The 18,807-nt window shown below is 48.6% G+C and overlaps 1 protein-coding gene across 2 annotated transcripts in view; it reads left to right on the forward strand.

The window, feature by feature from the left end:
- KIRREL3 (kin of IRRE like 3 (Drosophila)) overlaps nt 1-18,807 on the forward strand; it is a 266,584-nt gene that overhangs the window by 141,292 nt on the left and 106,485 nt on the right. For both annotated transcript variants that reach the window (XM_014961052.1, XM_014961053.1), the window contains exons 3-4: nt 5,144-5,293; nt 7,012-7,161. In XM_014961052.1, the coding sequence (XP_014816538.1) occupies nt 5,144-5,293; nt 7,012-7,161 (300 nt within the window). The remainder of the gene's footprint in view (nt 1-5,143; nt 5,294-7,011; nt 7,162-18,807) is intronic.

Consider the following 18,807-nt stretch of genomic DNA (forward strand, 5'->3'; position numbering starts at 1 on the left):
GTGAAATGGGGTTTTTGGTCCTTCTCGTCGGGACTTCTCTGAAAAGGAACGCTGTGGCGCTGGTGGCGTGATTTCCCTTGGAAGTCACAAACACAGCCTTTGTTTGAAAGAACAAGGCAACATTACAGAGAAACACTGAAAAACAGGAGCCACAGGTGCAAAATCCATTAAGGAAATATAAAGAGTTCTAAAGTGGTTCTCTCTTTTTTTTTCCTTAGACTTTTATGACATGCTTGTGACTTCATAAGGATCCTGCCTGTGATTTTTTGAAAGCAGGGTTAGCATTATTGCCTGCTCGCTGTTCACGGTGGGTCCTTTATTCTCCCATTTTGTTCCTGCCATTTAGGATTTCAATAGCGGCGCAAAGTGCCCCCTGCTTTTGTTTTAGAGAGACTTCCTCCAAGAAGACAGGAGATCGCAGGGCCAGAAAACGGGTCACGCAGTTGTCTGGCAGAGTAAATAGCTCCTCGGGGAGCGAAGCAAAGCCGGCAACCAGAAGATGAGGCTCTAAGATCAAGAGCCTCTTGCACCTTCTCTGACACCAAAGCCCCCCTCTCTACAACAATAGGTCAACCTGGAGCTGACAACCCCCATTCAGCAGAAGGGCAGCTCTTGAGAGCGCGGATAGGGCTTTGCCATCAGGCTGGCACATGGCCAAGAGGCACAAGGTTAGCATCTCATTTACATATCCATTTGCTTTTCCTTCAAAGAAAAATCGACAAAGAATTCAGAGTCCTACTCTTTGCTTCTGCTTGGTGCTTGGTTGCCCCTCTGCCGGATGACAAGCAGAAGATGCTCATGTGGATGCTCTTGGGGGGGCAGAGTCGGTGCCGAGCAGCTCCCAACAACACTTGTAGGAAGCCAAGCATCAACTGGGTTCTTTCCTTCTTTGAAAGTATGCCCAGTCCTTAGGCTTGAAAAGAGGAAAACCAGGGTGTGGGAGAGGACTGGACTTGGGTGGGGGCACTCGTATGTGTTGCTGCATCTCCCTGGCATTTGCAGTTCCTGCCACAGGGCAGAGGAGCACTTCCCAGAACCAGACCCTGCATTCCCTTCATGGGGCAGGGAGGTGCTGTAGAAGGTGAGAAGGAGATGGTAACTAGTGTGGGTGATGTGGGTACCTCACCTGGACTCTTGGTTGGGCTCATGTGGTCTGAACTCTACAAGGATTTGGATTTGGGAAGCCAGGTTGTAGTTAAATGGCTAATGCTCTATTTGGGAGGAGAGGAGAGGAGAGGAGAGGAGAGGAGAGGGAGAATGGGAAGCTTCTGGTTGATCAACAGCGTCTTGTGTAATCATTGAAGTGCTTGGTTTGTTTCGTCCTTGGAGTCAAACCACCCTGCTCTGGAGCCAAAGCACCATTTTGTAATAATGTTGTAAACGTTCATGGGAAAAATACCCAATTGACGTGTATCAGCCTATTTTCTTGTAGCTGAAACCGCTCAACCTGCATTTGTAAATCACTCTCTCCCAATCTCCCCATTTTCAGTTATTTTCTGTCAAGTACCTTATCTCCCTTAAAACTTTTCTGCAAATTACTTGTTCCTTTGACATTAAGACATAAGACAGCTGAAAGCTGTAACGTGGACGGGCCTCTGATCTTCCAAACCCAGTTAAACCCAGTAATCAGACTTTAAGCTGATTTGAAAGCTAGTTGAGCTCTGCCTTCAGTACCTTTTTCTCTTTGCTTCTTTTTTATCTGTGATTTAGGGAGAGATGATCCTGCTGTGGAGCAGGGACTGGTCCAGGTAATGCTCTTAAGGTCCTTACCCCCGTCTCTCCTCTCCTGTGACGGAGTGGGAGCTGTTTGTAGCTGAGATGGAGCCTTGGACACAAAAAAAAAATGGTTTCAAGTGACAATTTTTCACACTGAACAAACAGAGGGAAGGAAAAGACAGGAGACATATGCCATGTTTCTGCTCTGATTTTCCATGGCCATCAGCCGCTCTCTAAAACAAATCAAGAAAAAAAAAAATCCACTAAAAAGGGCTTCATTTCCAACAGCAATTACCAAATGAAGCCTCTGCTTAATGGACATTTTCAGAGGGCATGGACACCACTTTGTGCTTCTACTTTCTCATTACGGCTCTTGCAGCTCCCAGCTGACAACCTGATAATTCTCGCCGATAAAACAATCTTTTTGGGTTATTGCTGCGTTCCAGCGCTGTCCCCGCTTGCCCGGCTTGCCTTGAGAATTGTCAAGATTACGGAGTGAGCCGTGAAAACATAGTTAGCGGGTGGAAAAAAATATATATAAAAAAATAACAACAAAGCAAAATGCTCACTTTTTTTTTCTGCTTCCTTCTCTAATTTTCTCTCTCATCCCCACTTTTCCCTAGTATCCAGCATCGCTTGTCCTTTGTGAGTCCAAATAAATTACAAAGCTGATTAATATTGCCTTTGAAACCGAATTTCTACATCTTACTTCATCATGGCAAGGGTTTCTGCTGGTATCAGAGCCCCTTCGTGACTTCCAGCAAGTTTCTCCCCACAGAAAGAGCTGGAATCTCCTCTGGCGTAAACCTCTCCTGTCATGTGTGCAGCACCAGACACAGAGCCACCACCATAGATTTTTGGAACACCTGTGATGAAAATATGATTTCCTTGCAAATCATAGAATGCTTTGGGTGGGGACCTTGAAGATCATCTTGTTCCAACCCCCTGCCCTGGGCAGGGACACCTCCCACCAGACCAGGTTGCTCCAAGCCCCCTCCAACCTGCCCTTGAACCCCTCCAGGGATGGGGCAGCCACAGCTTCTCTGGGCAACCTGGGCCAGGCTCTCCCCACCCTCAGACCAAAGAAGTTCTTCCCCACATCTTATCTCCATCTCCCCTCTTTCAGTTTGAAGTCTTTAGCCCTCGTCCTATCACTACATGCCCTTATAAAAAGTCCCTCCCCATCTCTCCTGGAGCCCCTTGAGGGACTGGAAGGGGCTCGAAGGTCTCCCTGGAGCCTTCTCTTCTCCAGGCTGAACCCCCCCAACTCTCTCATCCTGTCCTCCCCGCAGAAGGGCTCCAGCCCCAGAGCATCTCTGTGGCCCTATGTGGGTTCTGGGAGAGCCAAGACCTTTGAAATGCCTAGAAATAGGGTGTTCAAGGTGTGCGTGGGCACTGCAGGGAGATTTGCAAAAAATTTCAGCAAACCTTTTTAACCTGACGTATGTAAATGCGTAGAAACCTAGAAAGGATGGCTCTGCTCTTCCCCGTGCATCTTTAGCTAGCTAAGAGCAAGTTTAAGTTAAGCTGCACTAAATTAAATTGAAATATAAGCATTCACATGGGGGCTTGCGTTGGTTTAACTGCACAAGTTGGAAAATGATTGAGCTTTGTAGCTTTGCCCTGTAGGCAAGGGCCAACAACTCATTTGGAAACAAGTTTAGTTGCGAGAACTTGTGTCACACTTAACCTTGGTTTAGGATTAATCATCAGTCAATGATTAAATTGAGTTAATGTAAATTAGGATTGAATTGATTTAGGGTGGTTCACGTGGAGACTGTCCTGGTTTAACAAATTGATTTTAAAGAGAAACTTTTTTCTTCATCCCGGTGTGCTCCTGCGTATTGAGCTGCCGTGCGGCTGAGGGGTGGGGGCTTCTCGTTCCGTGCCTGTTGCAGGGTGATAACTCACGCACAGCAAGGCTCCTGGTCTTTAAAACCCCTCAGGTAACACAGCGAGTATCAATCCAGTCGTTCAGCCAGTCTCCCAACCTCTCTCTGTCTCAGCTCTCTCCTGTATCCAGAGTAAGAGCCAGATTTTTGTGCTGGTGAAACCATTATTCAGATGCTCTACAAGTAATTAAGACAAAAGACTGTGCTCACAAGGTGTCCAGGTATCAGCAGATCATTTGAGACCTTCCAGCATGAGACTGTGGCACTACCTACATGTGCTAGCTTGTAGCACAATGAGCCATCTCTCTAAGACACCTCTGAATTTATTTGGTTTAGGGGTGCCTTCTTAGTGTTTGTTCTTGCTTTTACTATTTTCTTTACAAGGAAGAAGGGAGTGACCTTCCTTGTGCCCCAATCCCCGTTGAACCACGGGGATGTGCTGTCCAGCCATCCCAGATTCCCACCTTGCCCAATGGAAAATTAACACTTTGAATGTTTTTTAATCATGGCAAAGCCAAGGAATGATGATGTATTTCAAAGAGTGAAAGTAAAACATAATGCCAGGGCTGAGCAAACCCTGATGTGAAAGAGGTTCCACTGCACCAGGGCACTTTCTCTTGAAAATGAGAAGTTTTAACCTCACGCCTGAGGTGTGAGACATCTCAGCATGGCAGGAGATGACCCAAGGGCTTTGAGCTGATATTGCAGCATTCAGGGTGAGGGGAGGGGTGATAAACAACCATGCCTGGTCCACCTGTGTCAACCAAGGTGGTAGGTGTCATGCTTAAGAGCTCGGCTCATTAGAGTTGTACGGTTTGTGAGTTTGATGATGAAACCTTGTCAAAAAGGCAGGGCTGAAGCAGGGCTGTCGCTTCCGTGGTGTGGTGTTTGTTGTGGGTGTGGTGGTTTGTTTCTTGGGGTTTTTTTTTGGTTTTTTGTTTGGGTTTTTTTTGCTGTGTGGTTGGACTCGATGATCTCAGAGGTCCCTTCCAACCACCGAGATTCTGTGATTCTGTGATTCCTTCCGTCCCCAGATGTGGATGAAGCTCCCAGCAAATACAAGTAGGTGATGCTGGGAGCAACACTCGGTACTCCTGTGCATTGTGTAGCAGGTTCTAACTTTGCATCCCAATTTAAGACAGCAGATGAAGTGGGAGGGAGACTCAGAAACAGAGGACCAATGTTGTCTTGTGTTGGGTGTAATACGAAGTCTTACTGTTCCTGCAAGCTGATGGCTACAACATTAACACCGCAATCTGGAATAAAATAGCTAAAGGAAACGCCTGGCACCTCTTTGGTGCATCCTTCTTTTTTTTTTTTTTTCCCCAGGGAGAAAAACCATTGCAAATTTTTATCTGAGAGCACGAGGGGGCAAAAAGCGATCATGTAATTAAATGCTGTAGAATTCAGCCTCAGGTTTGTGCTGTGACAGCACAGGGGGGGGTGTTGTATCCCAAGGCACCGCATCGCGTGGAAAACCACCCAAGAACCGACAATCTGACAGTCTCCTCTTTCTCTCCCGTTGTCCTCTCCAGGCCAAGCCTCCTCCTTCACGCAGCAGCCCCAGGACCAGGTGGTGATCGCGGGGCAGCCCGTGACGCTGCTGTGCGCCATCCCCGAGTACAATGGCATCGTGCTGTGGATTAAAGACGGGCTCGCCCTCGGAGTCGGACGGGATCTCTCCAGTAAGTGGTGACACTGCCCTGCCTGCCCAGGGAAAGCGGGATCTCCCCCTGCCCCACAGCGCAGGTGCAGCCTCAATATTTGTTTTGAGAATAATGAGTGTTTTTATTTCAACTACAAAACCTTCCAGCCAAACATAAGTATTGAAACAGGGAATAAACGAACTTTTTTGCCTCTCTTGACTTGAAGCAAAACCCTTGGTGTGATCTGACCCTCTGGAAGGCCTTGCTTTGGTTTGGGTTTACTCCTGGAAACAAATGTCGTGTTTCCAAAATGCAGGCTGTGATCTTTGTAAATGTTGAAAGAGCCTGTATTGACATTTAAAAAAAAAAAGTCCCTGTTTGCTTTGGATAAATGTGTTTATTGCAATCCAGCGGAGCCCACAAGTACTTGTGGCTTCCTTAAACTGTACTTTTGGCAAATTATAGTTTGGTAATAAAATTCCCCAGACTTCTTGTTACTTAATCCCACGCCTGCACTGTGATTGAGGGTTTATTGCAACTGGTGAAGACTCTGGAACAATAAGTGGAAACATTATCCAGTTTATTCTATATATTTTTGCTGGAAAACACTAATTTTTTAGTGAAGTATTTCACATGAGAAGTGGAAAGGGTTTGCTTGAAAGCCAGAAACCTGGGAGGGCACCAAGCCCTTCTGGGAGCTGCAGCCTTGTCCTCCCATTGTACGTGTGTGATGTTGCCACCGCTCAACTGCAGGGCACAGGAGACCTGAGAGAGGTTTTCTCCATGTCCAGCAGCAGCATTCAGAAAATTCAGAAACCAGGGGAGGATTCGTGTCTCTTGGTCTCTGGAAACCCCACTCTCCTCTAAAGTGTAATATCTCTTTCTTTTCCTCTTAGTTTCTAATACATACAATTACTCATTTCTCAGACTCGTCTGAGTGAGCAGTTCCCTCTTCAACTGTTTTTCAAAGCTCCGCACCACAACTTTTACATATATTAGAGCTCAGCTTTCCATACAAGACCTTGCAATGGGAACGGGGAACAACAGCTCTGCTGAAGGATGTAGCGTGTGTGAACGACTTCCACAATTAACGGAGCTGGGGCTGCTTTAAGCGAGAGGAACTGCCAGCTCGCGTGATACCAGCTCAGCCAGTCATCTAATTAGCTAAATACAAACAAACCCATCATTTGTATTTCTTGCGGTTCAGGAGAGCAAATCCTGCTGTTGATGGCTTGCGAAACAACAAAAACACGAGCCGTGTGCCAGGCTGCCTGCGTTACACAGTGCATTAATCACGAGAGCAGGGAAGGATGGGGTGATGGCAGCCTTCCTTCTGCGGTGCTTCAGATGTCTCCAAACGCGGGGCAGGCTGATCAGGGTACCTCCCCAGACCTAATAGAGAAGGATTCCAAGGTTTCACCCCAAGCATGTGCAGGGCTGGCTTGGGGAGTTAAGGAAATCCTGTGCCAGGTCTCCAGAAGGTGGTGGGTTTCCTGGTGGAAGGGCTTATGCCTTTTCCAAAGGATTTCAGTTAATGCTCCTTCCTCAGCACTTCTGTTTTGAACTCTTAGGGCAAAACCTGCAGTTTCTTTCCTGAACTTGGAAGGCCTCGCTCTCTCTCAACTTGGGCTGGCTGCCAAGGAGGGGAAGAAGCTGCCCGGTTGCTGTGGCTGTGGGGCGGCTAGGGCTCTGGACCGATGCTGGGTCCTTGGGCTCGTCGTTCCAGCTGCCTCCTGACTTGTGCTTTCATTCTGCAGGTTACCCACGTTATCTGGTCGTAGGAGACCATCTATCCGGAGAGCATCACTTGAAAATCCTGAGAGCTGATCTTCAAGATGATGCAGTCTACGAATGTCAGGCCATTCAAGCGGCCATCCGATCCCGACCTGCCCGGCTGACCGTTCTCGGTAAGTCCCATCTCCCCAGCATATTGGGGGTTATTTACTTCTTTTTTGTCCTCGCTGTTGCACCGAGTGGCTTTTTGACAAAACGTTTTGTTGCTAAACCAGGAGGACTGGAAATGAATCCATTGTGAGAGCAATGGGGCGCATCTTGGTCCCAAATACAGTAGGAAAGGAAGCTGGTTAGGGAGCAGAGAAACTCTGGGATGAATAATGCAGTCACAAAATGTTTGCTTCTTCAGCTCTACAAATATATGTGCCAATTCAAGAGTGCATGAGCAAAAATTTAAGGATATGAAGAGTGAGAAAAGGCTGATCCCCACCAAACCTTCATTCTACCATCTTCATCCATCTATTTTCATACGTATCATTTGGCATTGTGTGTTTCCCCGTAATTAATGTTTCCCATGAGCAACACGGGAGGATGTTGCGTGGGACCACAACCAGGAGACTGCTCCCAGCATCTTGTAAAGACCCTTTTTGAGTGGGAGATGGGAGGAGAGCAGCACTGGAAAAGGGGAAGGGTTGACAAAGTGGTTGGTGGACTAAAACCAAGAGTTTTAGTCCTTTCAGTCAGATCAACGCTAATTAGCCCGAAGCAGCCAAGAAAGTGAGTTAAGGAATTATTTCTGATTGAAGGTGCGCCCCACCGGGGGGTGTGCACCACCACGAAAACCAGTTCTAACTTTTGGGTTGTAATTTCCCCTGCATTTGTTTTTTTTCCCTGCACAACCCTGCGAAGTACCCTACCCCCAAACCTACACAACTCCCACCTCTTCCTTCCCTGACCCCGCCGATAAAGATGACTCTCTTTTCATCCATCCTTCTGCTCAATCAACCCTTCGCAGCAGCTCCAAGCTCTGACATGTGCCCATACATGAAAGAAGGCAGCAAATGAATTGGGAAGCGGAACGCGGCTGTCAGGGGGGAGGTTTCTCTCTCACCGACAACCTCTGCAAGCTGGGTCGCCTTCCAATCCTTTGCCTGGGTTCCCTCCTTCTGTTGTGAAGGCAGAACGCATTGCTGGAGCTAGACAAAAGAAATAATGTTATTTAATTAGAGCTAAAGATTTCAAAACTAATTTAGTCCCAGGGCGCAGGGGCGGACGTCAGAACTGCGAGCTGCTGCGAAGCGTTGATTGAGCAGAGAGATGTTTTTATGGATCAAAAGGAAATCGTTATTATCTTTGGGGTTATGGAATGTGTTGAATAGATGGTAGTTAATGTTTATGTGAATATACATGGTAGTTGCTAATTGGTACATTTACCTAAGATGTTCAGCAACTTATATTTGCAGAGTGTTTTCCTTTTAAGAAAATTAAAGTTACAGCACATTTCAACTTCAGCCCGATCGATAAGAAAATGGGGTTTTGCAATGTGTGGGTAGCACATCTTGCACTTCAGATGTATTTATGCAGATGTTCTGGGGCGATTTAGGGCTGGTTGGGGAGGTGTGGGTGATAATCCCCACCCTCGGAAAGGGTCTGGAAGGTCGTTAGCGGTCAGCAGCTCGCATTTTGATACCTTTGCAGGAGGATGATGTGTTCTACTGGCATCGAAGGCGGCCGTTGCCACGGGTGGTCTGTGACCTGTGTTTTAACCAGCCCAATGGAGGGGAATAGAAATGGCACATTAAGAGTAGATGCCTCCAACCCTCCGTGTGTTAAGAGCTAACGCTGGCTCCTGACAGCCGGTTACAGTGTGCAACACGTCAGGCTAAACTTACCTGAGGGAGGCAAAGTGCCTGTTTGTACAGAAAAATGTACAGGGAGAGGGTTTTGGTGGTTACAGATGTGTGATGCCACCAGCTGTGCAGGTGCTTCTCCTTTTTGGATTCCATGCACGTCCACTCACTTGGTGTTCTCTGACATTGAGGGGCTGGAGCGGGTCCAGAGAAGGGCAATGGAGCTGGTGAGGGGTCTGGAGACTGAGAAGGGTCTGGAGAACTTCTGAGGTGTGGCTGAGGGAGCTGGGGGTGTTCAGCCTGGAGAAAAGGAGGCTGAGGGGAGACCTTCTCGCTCTCTCCAACTCCCTGAAAGGAAGGTGTAGCCGGGGAAGCTCAGTGTCTTCTCCCAAGGAACAGGCAATTGGACAAAAGGAAATGGCCTCAAATTGCACCAGGGGAGGTTTAGGGTGGAAAAATTTCTTCACTGAAAGGGTTGTCAAGCCTTGAAAGAGGCTGCTCAGGGCAGTGGTGGAGTCGCCATCCCTGGATGTATTTAAAAGACTCATAGATGTGGTGCTGAGGGACATGGTTTGGTGGTAACTTGGTAGTGTTGGGTTAACAGTTGGACTCAGTGATCCTAAAAGCCACTTCCAACCAAAACCACCAGACTTGGTGAGCCTGATTTAGTCCTGAGCTAAGCAGTCATCTCTGGAGGGACGAGGCTCTCCCAGATTTCGTCTCGCTGTGTTAGGAAGCGATGCTTCATTTGAAGAAGATGCTTATAGGATGTTCCTTCATCCCAGTCTGCCCAGATTCACCTGGGGCTGCAGACATCACCCAGGCAGGAGAAGACCCGTACACCATCCCCAAACCTGTGTGTAAACCTTGCAGCTCTCGAGGAAATGATTTATCCCAGCTGGAGCAGAGCTGGAAGGCTCTCGTGGCTGGGAGCCCAAAGTGTGCTGCTGGGTTTGCCAACGACTCGAGCGTCTCATCAGCCAGCTGGGGATGTTGGGGGCAGTTCTGGTGAACCCCATCCTGCTCTATCACTTCCCAGCCTTGTTTCTGAAAAACACTATGTCTGTTCATTTTTTGTTTTTTTGTTTTGTTTTTTTTTTTTTTTGCATGGGTTGGTGCTGCCTTGTCCATTCTTGCCAGCTTTTCCACTTCCTTGGTATCAAGAAATCCCCTAATGCCTCCCAATTCAGTTCCCAACTGCTGTCATTCATGTCTGACAACAGCTCTACGGGGTTGATGCCTCCTACTTCCCTGCTCAGATGCAGAGCTACACCATATTTTAATTAAACATTTAAGGTTTTGTCACATTGTTTTCAAATCTACATGGTTAAATGCAGCGGAACAGATCATTCCGTAGCCTTGGAAGTCCAAACACTCAAACAGATGAGCCTATTGTTGTCATGAGCATCAGGAGAAGTCTTTTATTTGTAGAGTCTCAGGGACAGATGTTGCTCAGGAGCCCAGTTAACCCACCCCAAAGCTGAAGGACTCCCCCTTCTCCAGGTCTCTTTCACCTTCCTTCCTACTATTGCTCAAATTGTCCAGGGAAGGAGCCTCTGATGTCTCTCTTGGGGATGTCTGCCCCAGCAGGGAAGAGGAAGAAGCTGAGAAATGCTGATGAGAAGGGATTTGGGAGACACGGAGGCATCTATGGTTTTCGCAAGCGAAGGGCATTGGGGCAGCAGTTTGACAGGCTTTGGGAAGCCACTGGAGGGCTATTTGCTACCTGGTACATCTTTAATGGCAGGGCTTCTTAATTTATGATCTATTTAACTAAGCCGGGGTATTAATTAAATAAAGTAAGAGCCTGATTAGGACTTGGAGAAATTTAAAAATAAAATCAGACAGCAATCGAGTGAAATTGCAAAGCAAACACTTTGGCTGTAACCACTGGAGAGTTCCCTCCGGTCTTCCATCAAAGCTCGGAGCAGGGAGGGCAAATACAAGAGATTATATAGCCAACAGATGTGTGTTGTTAAAATATGCATCTGCCAGCCGTGTAGTTTAAGGAGCCAGAGGGCTAGCTTGTGGATCCTTCTGCACTCGGGGGACCGTGAATGAATTCGAGGCCCCGCCAGCCGAGCTGGGATTCGCAGACACGTTAATTAGTGTTGAGTTCCCACATCTCGAAGGCAGCCAAGCGAGGAGAAACTTTGAAGAGAGCATTGGCTTCCCCGGGAGGGAGGAGAGGGGAGGAGGAAGGGGGGAGCCCTGGCTCGCTGGGTTGATCTGGCAGCCGTGTTGCCAAGCCTCAGTCCCGGGTGGCCACAGGTAGCCACTACCCACCGTGCCAGGAGAGTGGTGAAGCCAAGCATGGCGAGGTGTTGTGGAAGCTGGATGGTAGCGTGGTTGCTCTCCTTCACTGGTGTCTTGGGAGGAGCATCCCAAGGCTGTCCTGGTCTGTGGACAGGAGATGTGGTGCCTCCACCCATGGGCTATCCCAGCAAGCTCCCGTATGCTGCAGCTCGGCACGGGGAAAGGGTTGGTCCCAGAGGGATGCTGGTGGGAACTTGGTGACAATCGGGACAAAAGGACCCTGGGGGTGTGAGGAGGGAGGCAGAGGAGCTACCTCCAGAGATTTCAGGTGAATAATTGATAGGCAATTAACTCGTACATTCACCTTTTATGGTCTAATTCCCTGTCTCCTCTCCCTCCACGGCCTCTTCTAATATTAACTCTGCCTTCATGTGTGTCCCATTAGAAATAAAGCTTTCTTAAACCAACATGAATTATTTAATGCTACAGATTAAGTTAATTTGAAGTGAGAGTTCCTGTCTTTTAAGATGGCACAAGCTAGGGCCAGGAGAAGAGGAGGGTCATAGAGGTGTCAAGTGCATTCACGTTCAATCACAACCCTTTTCCTCTTTTTATTTTATTTTTTTTTTATTTTATTCCAGTCTTCTTTCTAGCTGAGTCTTTCCAGCCCTTTCCTGCAGAGCAGAGAAATCTATTTTCAATACCAAAATGATCTCTGGCAGCTTAAGACGTCTGCATTTCCCAGCTTTCTTGCTCTTTATCAGAGTTTGATCAGAAAATAAAGAGGCTATGGCCTGGGAAAGGCCATTCTTCAATATTTGCTTGTAAGGCTGAGCTGCAATGAGAAAATATGGACTAGGTGATGTTTCAAATCCAGAAACAGTTCAGCTTGGAGACATCTCAGGAATTTTTCCATACTTTTTAACAGAATACAGTTCTCTGAATGTGAAATTCAACCTAAGCCAGGATGTAGAGTCGGGACATCAATTCAGAATGAAAAAAGAAGTGATGAAAATGTGTTCCATTTTCTTTCAGTCTCTTCTTCTTGAAAAAGTTTGGGTCTTCATGAAGCTGCATTTTCTGCTGGGATTTTTTCCAGTGGCAAAATAGCAACCGGGTCTACTGAGAATGAAACAGAAACATCAAACAATCGAGCACAAATCCCAGATAACCTAAATATTTGATGTCACGTCTGAGCAGCTTAAGTTTACAGCGCTCTGAGCTGGCTCCTTTTGATAACTGAGGGTGGACAGGTTTCCTCATCAGCACCCACCTGTGTGGGGTGGAAAGGTGTCTCCATGGGCTTGACCATGGCAAACCCAGGGTCTTGGAGGGGCTTGGAGCTGGACAAATTCAGAGGGAAAGGCAACCTCTGCCTTGTGCACTCCACAGCTGGAAAAACAGACCAAAAAGAGGTACCGTGTGCTAAAAACTCTGCTCCAGAGATGGGTCTTCCCGAGATGGGTCTTTTCAAGCTGGGTGCTGGGAATTGCTCCTCTTCCCCCGTTTTGGAGGGGCTTGTCCCCTGCCTGTCTGAAGGAGGAGGAAGGCAAGGCAGCATCCACATGAGCTCTGCTCACTGTTCTTCCAAGGAGACAAGCAAGATTGATTCACTTACGTCCCCATTAAGCACAGCTTCATTGGTTGTATGTACTCAGGTGAAATGCCATATGGGACGCGTTCACCAGCTTCTGCCAACCTCCTTACTGTAGAATAATGACTTCCCAGTTCAACAAATATAGGGAAAGGAAAGCTAAGAAAAGGGGTTTCTTTCACATGAAGTATATCCCTACCATTCTGTTGCTTTTGCCGTGCTATTGTAGAGCTGCTAAGATGGGCAGAAGCTGAGTAAAAAAAGTGAAATCCCCTTTCCTGAGGATCCCAGAGGGAGTTTCCTGGTAGTAACTGGGAAACCGGGAGCTTTTGCAGCGACAGCTCAGTTTGTCCACTGCTTTTGACAACACCCAGTTGGCCATCAAGCCTGTCCCAGTCCAACAGACACAGTTAATACACCACTGCGTGACCAGGATATTAGGGTTTTTTTCATCAAAAGCATTAAAAATGGTAAGTATATTCCTTCCCAGCAGGCCAGGGCTGTAGCCAAGCAGAGGCTGGTGTTTAATGGCAGGGAGGGAAGTTCACCTGGGCCAGGCCAGCACTAAGCAGATGCTGCCTCTGCCCCCTCAAAGCCTGGTCCAGTGTTACTGCCTCACACCATTTTATGAGCAGTCTTGCAAAATTCATGTTTTCTTAAAGCCCCGGGGTTAGGTGATACCATGAAAGTCTTCTTGTTTGCTACGTAAATTAACGGGTAGCCTTCGGCGCTGTAGAGCCAGGATTGAATACCGAGGGAAGATTTGTGTGCCTGGAAGCCCATCTGTTTTCTTTGAACTACATCACTGGGTCCACCAGCAGATACTACCTCTCCCATCAAGCTTCCCCTGGCTTACACCCTCAGAGCCACAACAGCATTCCTGCCCGAACGCTGAAGACTGAAGGACCAGAGAGTAAATGGGAAGAGAGGCAGCGAGAAATGATTAATGTTCGGGCTCTCAAGCCAATCTGTGATTTCTTGTCTTGATGCAGGGAGGGCTTGACCCGGGTTTTTATCGAACATGAAGCATTTGGCTTCTCTGTGCGGAGTCTGCTGGTCTGTACCGAACTGATGGATGCAAAACACATAGAGCTGATAAAAAAAGCCTTCCCGATTCTCTGTCATCCCTTCAGATGCGGTGGTGACTGCATCCCTTTGCCCTCTTGCTGGCTCTGCCCACCTCCCTGCCCCCCGCAGAGGAGCCACGAGTGCTATGGTGGCCCTGAATTAGCCATGAAATTATGTGGGTGGTCCTTGCTGGGTGTCAAAATCCTGCTGGGCTCATTGCTTGTACGGCCATGACGGTGCCGCCTCCTGCTCTGGGCACAAACCTTTGTGTCCCATCCCCCAAAATCCTCCCAGTTTGCATGAGGCATCCGGGAGCTGGTGCTGCCTCTGCATCCCAGGGTGCTCCCTCTTCATCCCGTGCTGTTTCCTATGCATCCCAGGGTGCTCGCTCTCCAACCTGTGGTGCTCCCTCTCCATCCTGTGGTGCTCCTACTGCATCTCATGGTGCTCCTTCTCCATCCCATGGTGCTCCCTCTCCATCCCGGGATGCTCCCTCTGCATCCCAGGGTGCTCCCTCTCCATTCCATGCTGCTTCCTCTGCATCCAAGGGTGCTCCCTCTCCATTCTGGGGTGCTCCCTCTCCATCCTGTGGTCCTCCCTCTCCATCCCAGGGTGCTCCCCCGAGCCTTTTCCCTTTGCATCACACACAGCCCCAAATGGCTGGAGCTGTATGCAGTGCTTCTGGACAGGGGAGATTATTCAGCTTTATTCTGGGTCGCTGAATTCTGCACACCCTGCATTCTGCACCACAAGCCCCACACATGCAGATCTCTCTTTGCTTTGCAGACCTACACCTATTTCTCCCTCTTGCCAGTCAAGAGGGAGCTCCCCATCTGTATCCTACCTGTGCTCCTCTCTATCTGCATTATAAATACACTCGTGGGCTTCTTTTTGCCTCTCAGGCATGCATGGATGCGATATAGATCGCAGCGTTCTGCGTTGGGGCTGCTCTCATTGGCTGCTCAGCTGGGGAATCCGTCACGGCCGGGAACTCGGTGGGTTGTTAGTGACCTGACAAAAGTATTGACTCCCGTCCCCTTGTCAGCTGGAGGAGAAGAATGAGGCCCTCGAAGCGTGACATCACCTGAGCGACAGCCCCCGCTTTCTTATCGATTTCCCCCTGATGAAAAATGAACCCAAGGCTTGGCAGGGCAAAGCAGAAAGCAGAGAAGATGCTTTGGGAGAGGATGCTGAGGCATTCCTGCTGGAGGATGCCTGCCCACTCCAGCTCTCTGCTTTTGGATGGCCTGGAGGGATGTGTTTTCTTAGGTCTGGGAGCTTGGCCAGCCCTATCCTGGGTTGCTTTTCCCATTTTCCCACCTCTTGCATTCCCCCCACTCCTCTAAGCGTTGTCCAGCCATTGCAGCTCCCAGCTGCAACCAGCAGCCTCCCCAGGTCATCTTACAAATCCATCACATTGCTAGCTGCTCCTGGTGTTTCCAAGTGGCATTTGTTTTTAAAGCACCTCTCGGCGTGTCTGATGGAGGTCAGTGTCCCGTCTCATGGTAGGACAGGGGTGGTTTTGGGGCTGTGGCACTCCTTTTAGCTCAACTTGGCCTTCAAACCTGGATAGCTGCATCTTAATGATTGACCTGTGGGTGTCCTTGGTAATTAATGAGCAGATAACCTTCCCCATTCCAGGATATTCATCTCATGCTAAGGCAGAGGTTGGACAGATGGCCCTCTGGAAGGGGCTAGTACTCTTTTTTTTGGTGCTTAAAGGATATGGCATTGGATCACCCAGGACCCCTCTCTCCCCACTCCTGGGAATTAGGGTGAGGCTTTTCCCTCCAAGGGGACAGGCACAAAGCTGAGCGACTGGGTTCCTCTAACGTGCCCAACTCTGACCTCCGCAGAGAGAGACAAGGGATTCACAGCAAGTTACGGATTTAACACCTATGATGAATCTCCATTACAGCATGAAATGAGAAAGGAAAATGTAGCTAAATGGAAGATCTCCCCTGGGCAGCGGGAGGCTGCAACTCATGAGAGGCTGGGGAAAATAGGGGGGAAAATATACAGGGGAAAAAAAAATCAGAAACTAAGAAAAAACTTGTTCCTTTAAATAAATATTGCAAAACTTTTGCAAGCCACTGCTTGCAGGTTAATAGGGACATAGATTAAAAGCCAGGGCTTGGACCCATGTCACATCAGAGGTTTCCAACTCTGTCCCTTCTGCTTGTCATGACAAGAGGAAATGAAATATTTTTGATTCCTGGTCCCTTGGGACAGCCAGTCCCCAGCACCTGGGTCCAGGACCTCCGAGAGTAACCTGGCCCTGTTTCAACCACCTCCCTTTGGGAAATCCCAGTGGACCATCCTTCCCTGGCAAGTGCACTGATGCCTTCAGCTTGGACTTGGCTCCTCACCCCCAAATATGTGGCTCCTGGGGTACCCACCACCACGGTATCCACCCTGTGCTGCCCACCACATCAGTGGCTGCTTCCATAGGGTTAATCCCTCTCCCGAGGCATCTATGTAGCCAGCAGTGACCCAAGAAGCCACTGATATTTCTGAAGCTCCTGCTGAGCTGGGTGTGGGAAGCAGAAACTGGAGTGGAAGCATCTCACTGGGTGTAATGCAGCTGGAGATGAATTCCTATGGGGAGAAGCTGGCAGCTGGGTGGCTTTGCTGGAGATGCAAGAAGGAAAATGAGCTTTAGTGAAAAAAAATACAAGCTTGGCACTGGTGGGAAAACCAGAGAAGGGGCACCCAGCTTGCTGCCTGCTGGGCTTGTCCTCCTGGATGTATGGGCAGAAAAAGGAATGCGGTGATTTATGGCTTGGACGGAAACACAGGAGTCCCAGGTTCATTTCTGCACTGCCAAAACCTCCCTGCACGACCTTGAGCGAGTCCTTCAGGCTCAGATCCCTCCCCTAAAGAAAGGGAAAAAGGGTTGGGGTGAAGCAGAAAGGAACTTCGGGTTATAGCCATGGTCTGCCGTGTCACCAGTGGTCATTGCGGCTGCGAAGTGGGTGACATCCAGGAGGTTTTGTGCAGTCAGTTATTTCTGGGGTCGGCCGAGCAGAAATACCGCAGAGTCATACCTTTTGGAGGCAAGTGTCTATATTCTCCTTTGAGTCCTAAATCACGTAGGAACCGAACTCTCCTCCCTGTGACCCCGCAGCACCTGGGGGATGCTCTCACTGGGGTTGAGCGCTTGGGTTCGGATAATCCGGGGAGCATCCACGCACCCGAGGTGGCTGCTTCTTATTCAGGTTGTTGCCGGGGAAGTCTGCAGAGATTTCTCATAGTGGGTGAGAAGTGACTTTCAAATCAGAGGCAGCATGAAAAATTGCAAGGGGAAAATAAAATTCTTCCGTGATACCGCATTTAATTGCTAACAAAGACAAAAATCACACCTCTCGCATTTGGTTCACCAGTGAAAGCCCAGACACCAGCTGCCCCGTTATGTATTGGATTCCAACTGGTAGCTTTAAAAGATGCAGAAGGTATTTAATGATAATGATAATGATTTACATTTATATGGTGCCTTGTATCCACTGGGATCACCAAGTGCTTTATATATCTGTGGATAAAAATATACTGGATAACAAGCACTCCATCCATCACCAAATCACAGCCACTTCCCCAGAAAGGCAGCAAGCTGTTCAGGAAAGAGTTGCTGCATTTCCAGAGCTGCTCTTCCTCCTCACTGCTGGGGCATTTGGGGTGCTGTACAGTAATTTTGTAATAAAACCAGGTGATAAAAACACTTTAAAAACAACAATGTCATAAAAAGGAGAACCCTTGCTGTCATAAAGCTGCATCCAGCCAAACAGGAGGGGAAACTTGAAAGGGAGAAGGTTATAAATAGGGACTGTCACTGTCACAGAAATCAGCTCTGGAGAAGAGATGTCTTGCAGCTGCTCTGTGCTAGAAGGGGAGGATCTTGGCCAGCAGTGGCATCTCCAAAGGGCATTTGGAGATGCCAAAGGGCAGGTACCACTAGAGCTCTGGTGGGTAGAGAAGGACCTCCCAAGCTCAGTTTGGAGGTGGCAACGCTGGGGAAAATCCCAACACCTGAGGCTTGAAAGGTGCTTTTGCCTCCGCGTCCCTTCATCCTGTCTCCTGTGGGTAGGGTGCAATCCAGCCATCTTCCTTCTCCAGCTCCTCAAGCAAGCGAGCTCTGCTGGTGGCACTGTGTCTCTCCTAGGAGGCATCAAGCCTTGCTAGCCCAACATCCACCCCCAGACAGAAGCCTCTGGGTCAAGACCCGTGGGTGACAGCATCTTGCTCAGCTGGGCCTGGGAGGCAGGGGAAGGGAGGGGAGGAAGGAAGAGGGAGAGAAATTGAGGCTCTTAGAGATATTCATTCAAAATTCATAGGCGCAAAATTGCAGTCTGCATGGATTTGTTTCCTTTTGGAAATTACAGGAAACTACAGGCACCAACAACTGTTATTCAAATAGCCACTTTAGATGATTAGGATGGCAGGAGGCTGTACTTACACATGCAGCCCCAATATAATCAGACGCGAGGCAGGGTGGGAAAGCAGGGCCAGGCAAAGGGAAGCTGAAGGGGCTAAGAAGCACGAGCAGGAAGGGGGGGGGAGGCTCTGCAGGAAGGGGCACGGGGCTGAATCCAGCCCGGATCTTGTGCTCTGAAGCAGGAGCATCCTATTAACTTCCCCTGGGCTGGAGAGCCAGCAGGTGTGGGGCGATAAGGGGGAGTGCGGAGCTGGTGGGTGACTCCTGGAGGAGGTTTCTCCCCCTTCATGAGCTGGCAGGCTGCAGGCGGGTAGTGCTTGGGTACAAGCACCCTTCCCTCCTGCCTGCAAGGAAGGGCTCTCCTCTCCCTCTCCCTCTCCCTCTCCTCTCCCATGCAGACTTGAAGTACACTGAGGAACCAAGGTCTTTGGTCAGTTAGAAATATGGACACCAATTTTAAAAGCACGTATTTATTTACCTCACATACGTCTAAAAGAAACATTTCTTATCTTACCATATGCCTTCATTGTACTTATTTGGATCACAGTCCTGTAATACGCACTTTCTAATAATAAGAAACCTTCCCTTAATGTCAGCAAACTGTCTGGAAATGTAACAAAAA

Source organism: Calidris pugnax, unplaced genomic scaffold, assembly GCF_001431845.1.
Source record: "Calidris pugnax isolate Ruff unplaced genomic scaffold, ASM143184v1 scaffold269, whole genome shotgun sequence".
In the NCBI taxonomy this organism is placed as follows: domain Eukaryota; kingdom Metazoa; phylum Chordata; class Aves; order Charadriiformes; family Scolopacidae; genus Calidris; species Calidris pugnax.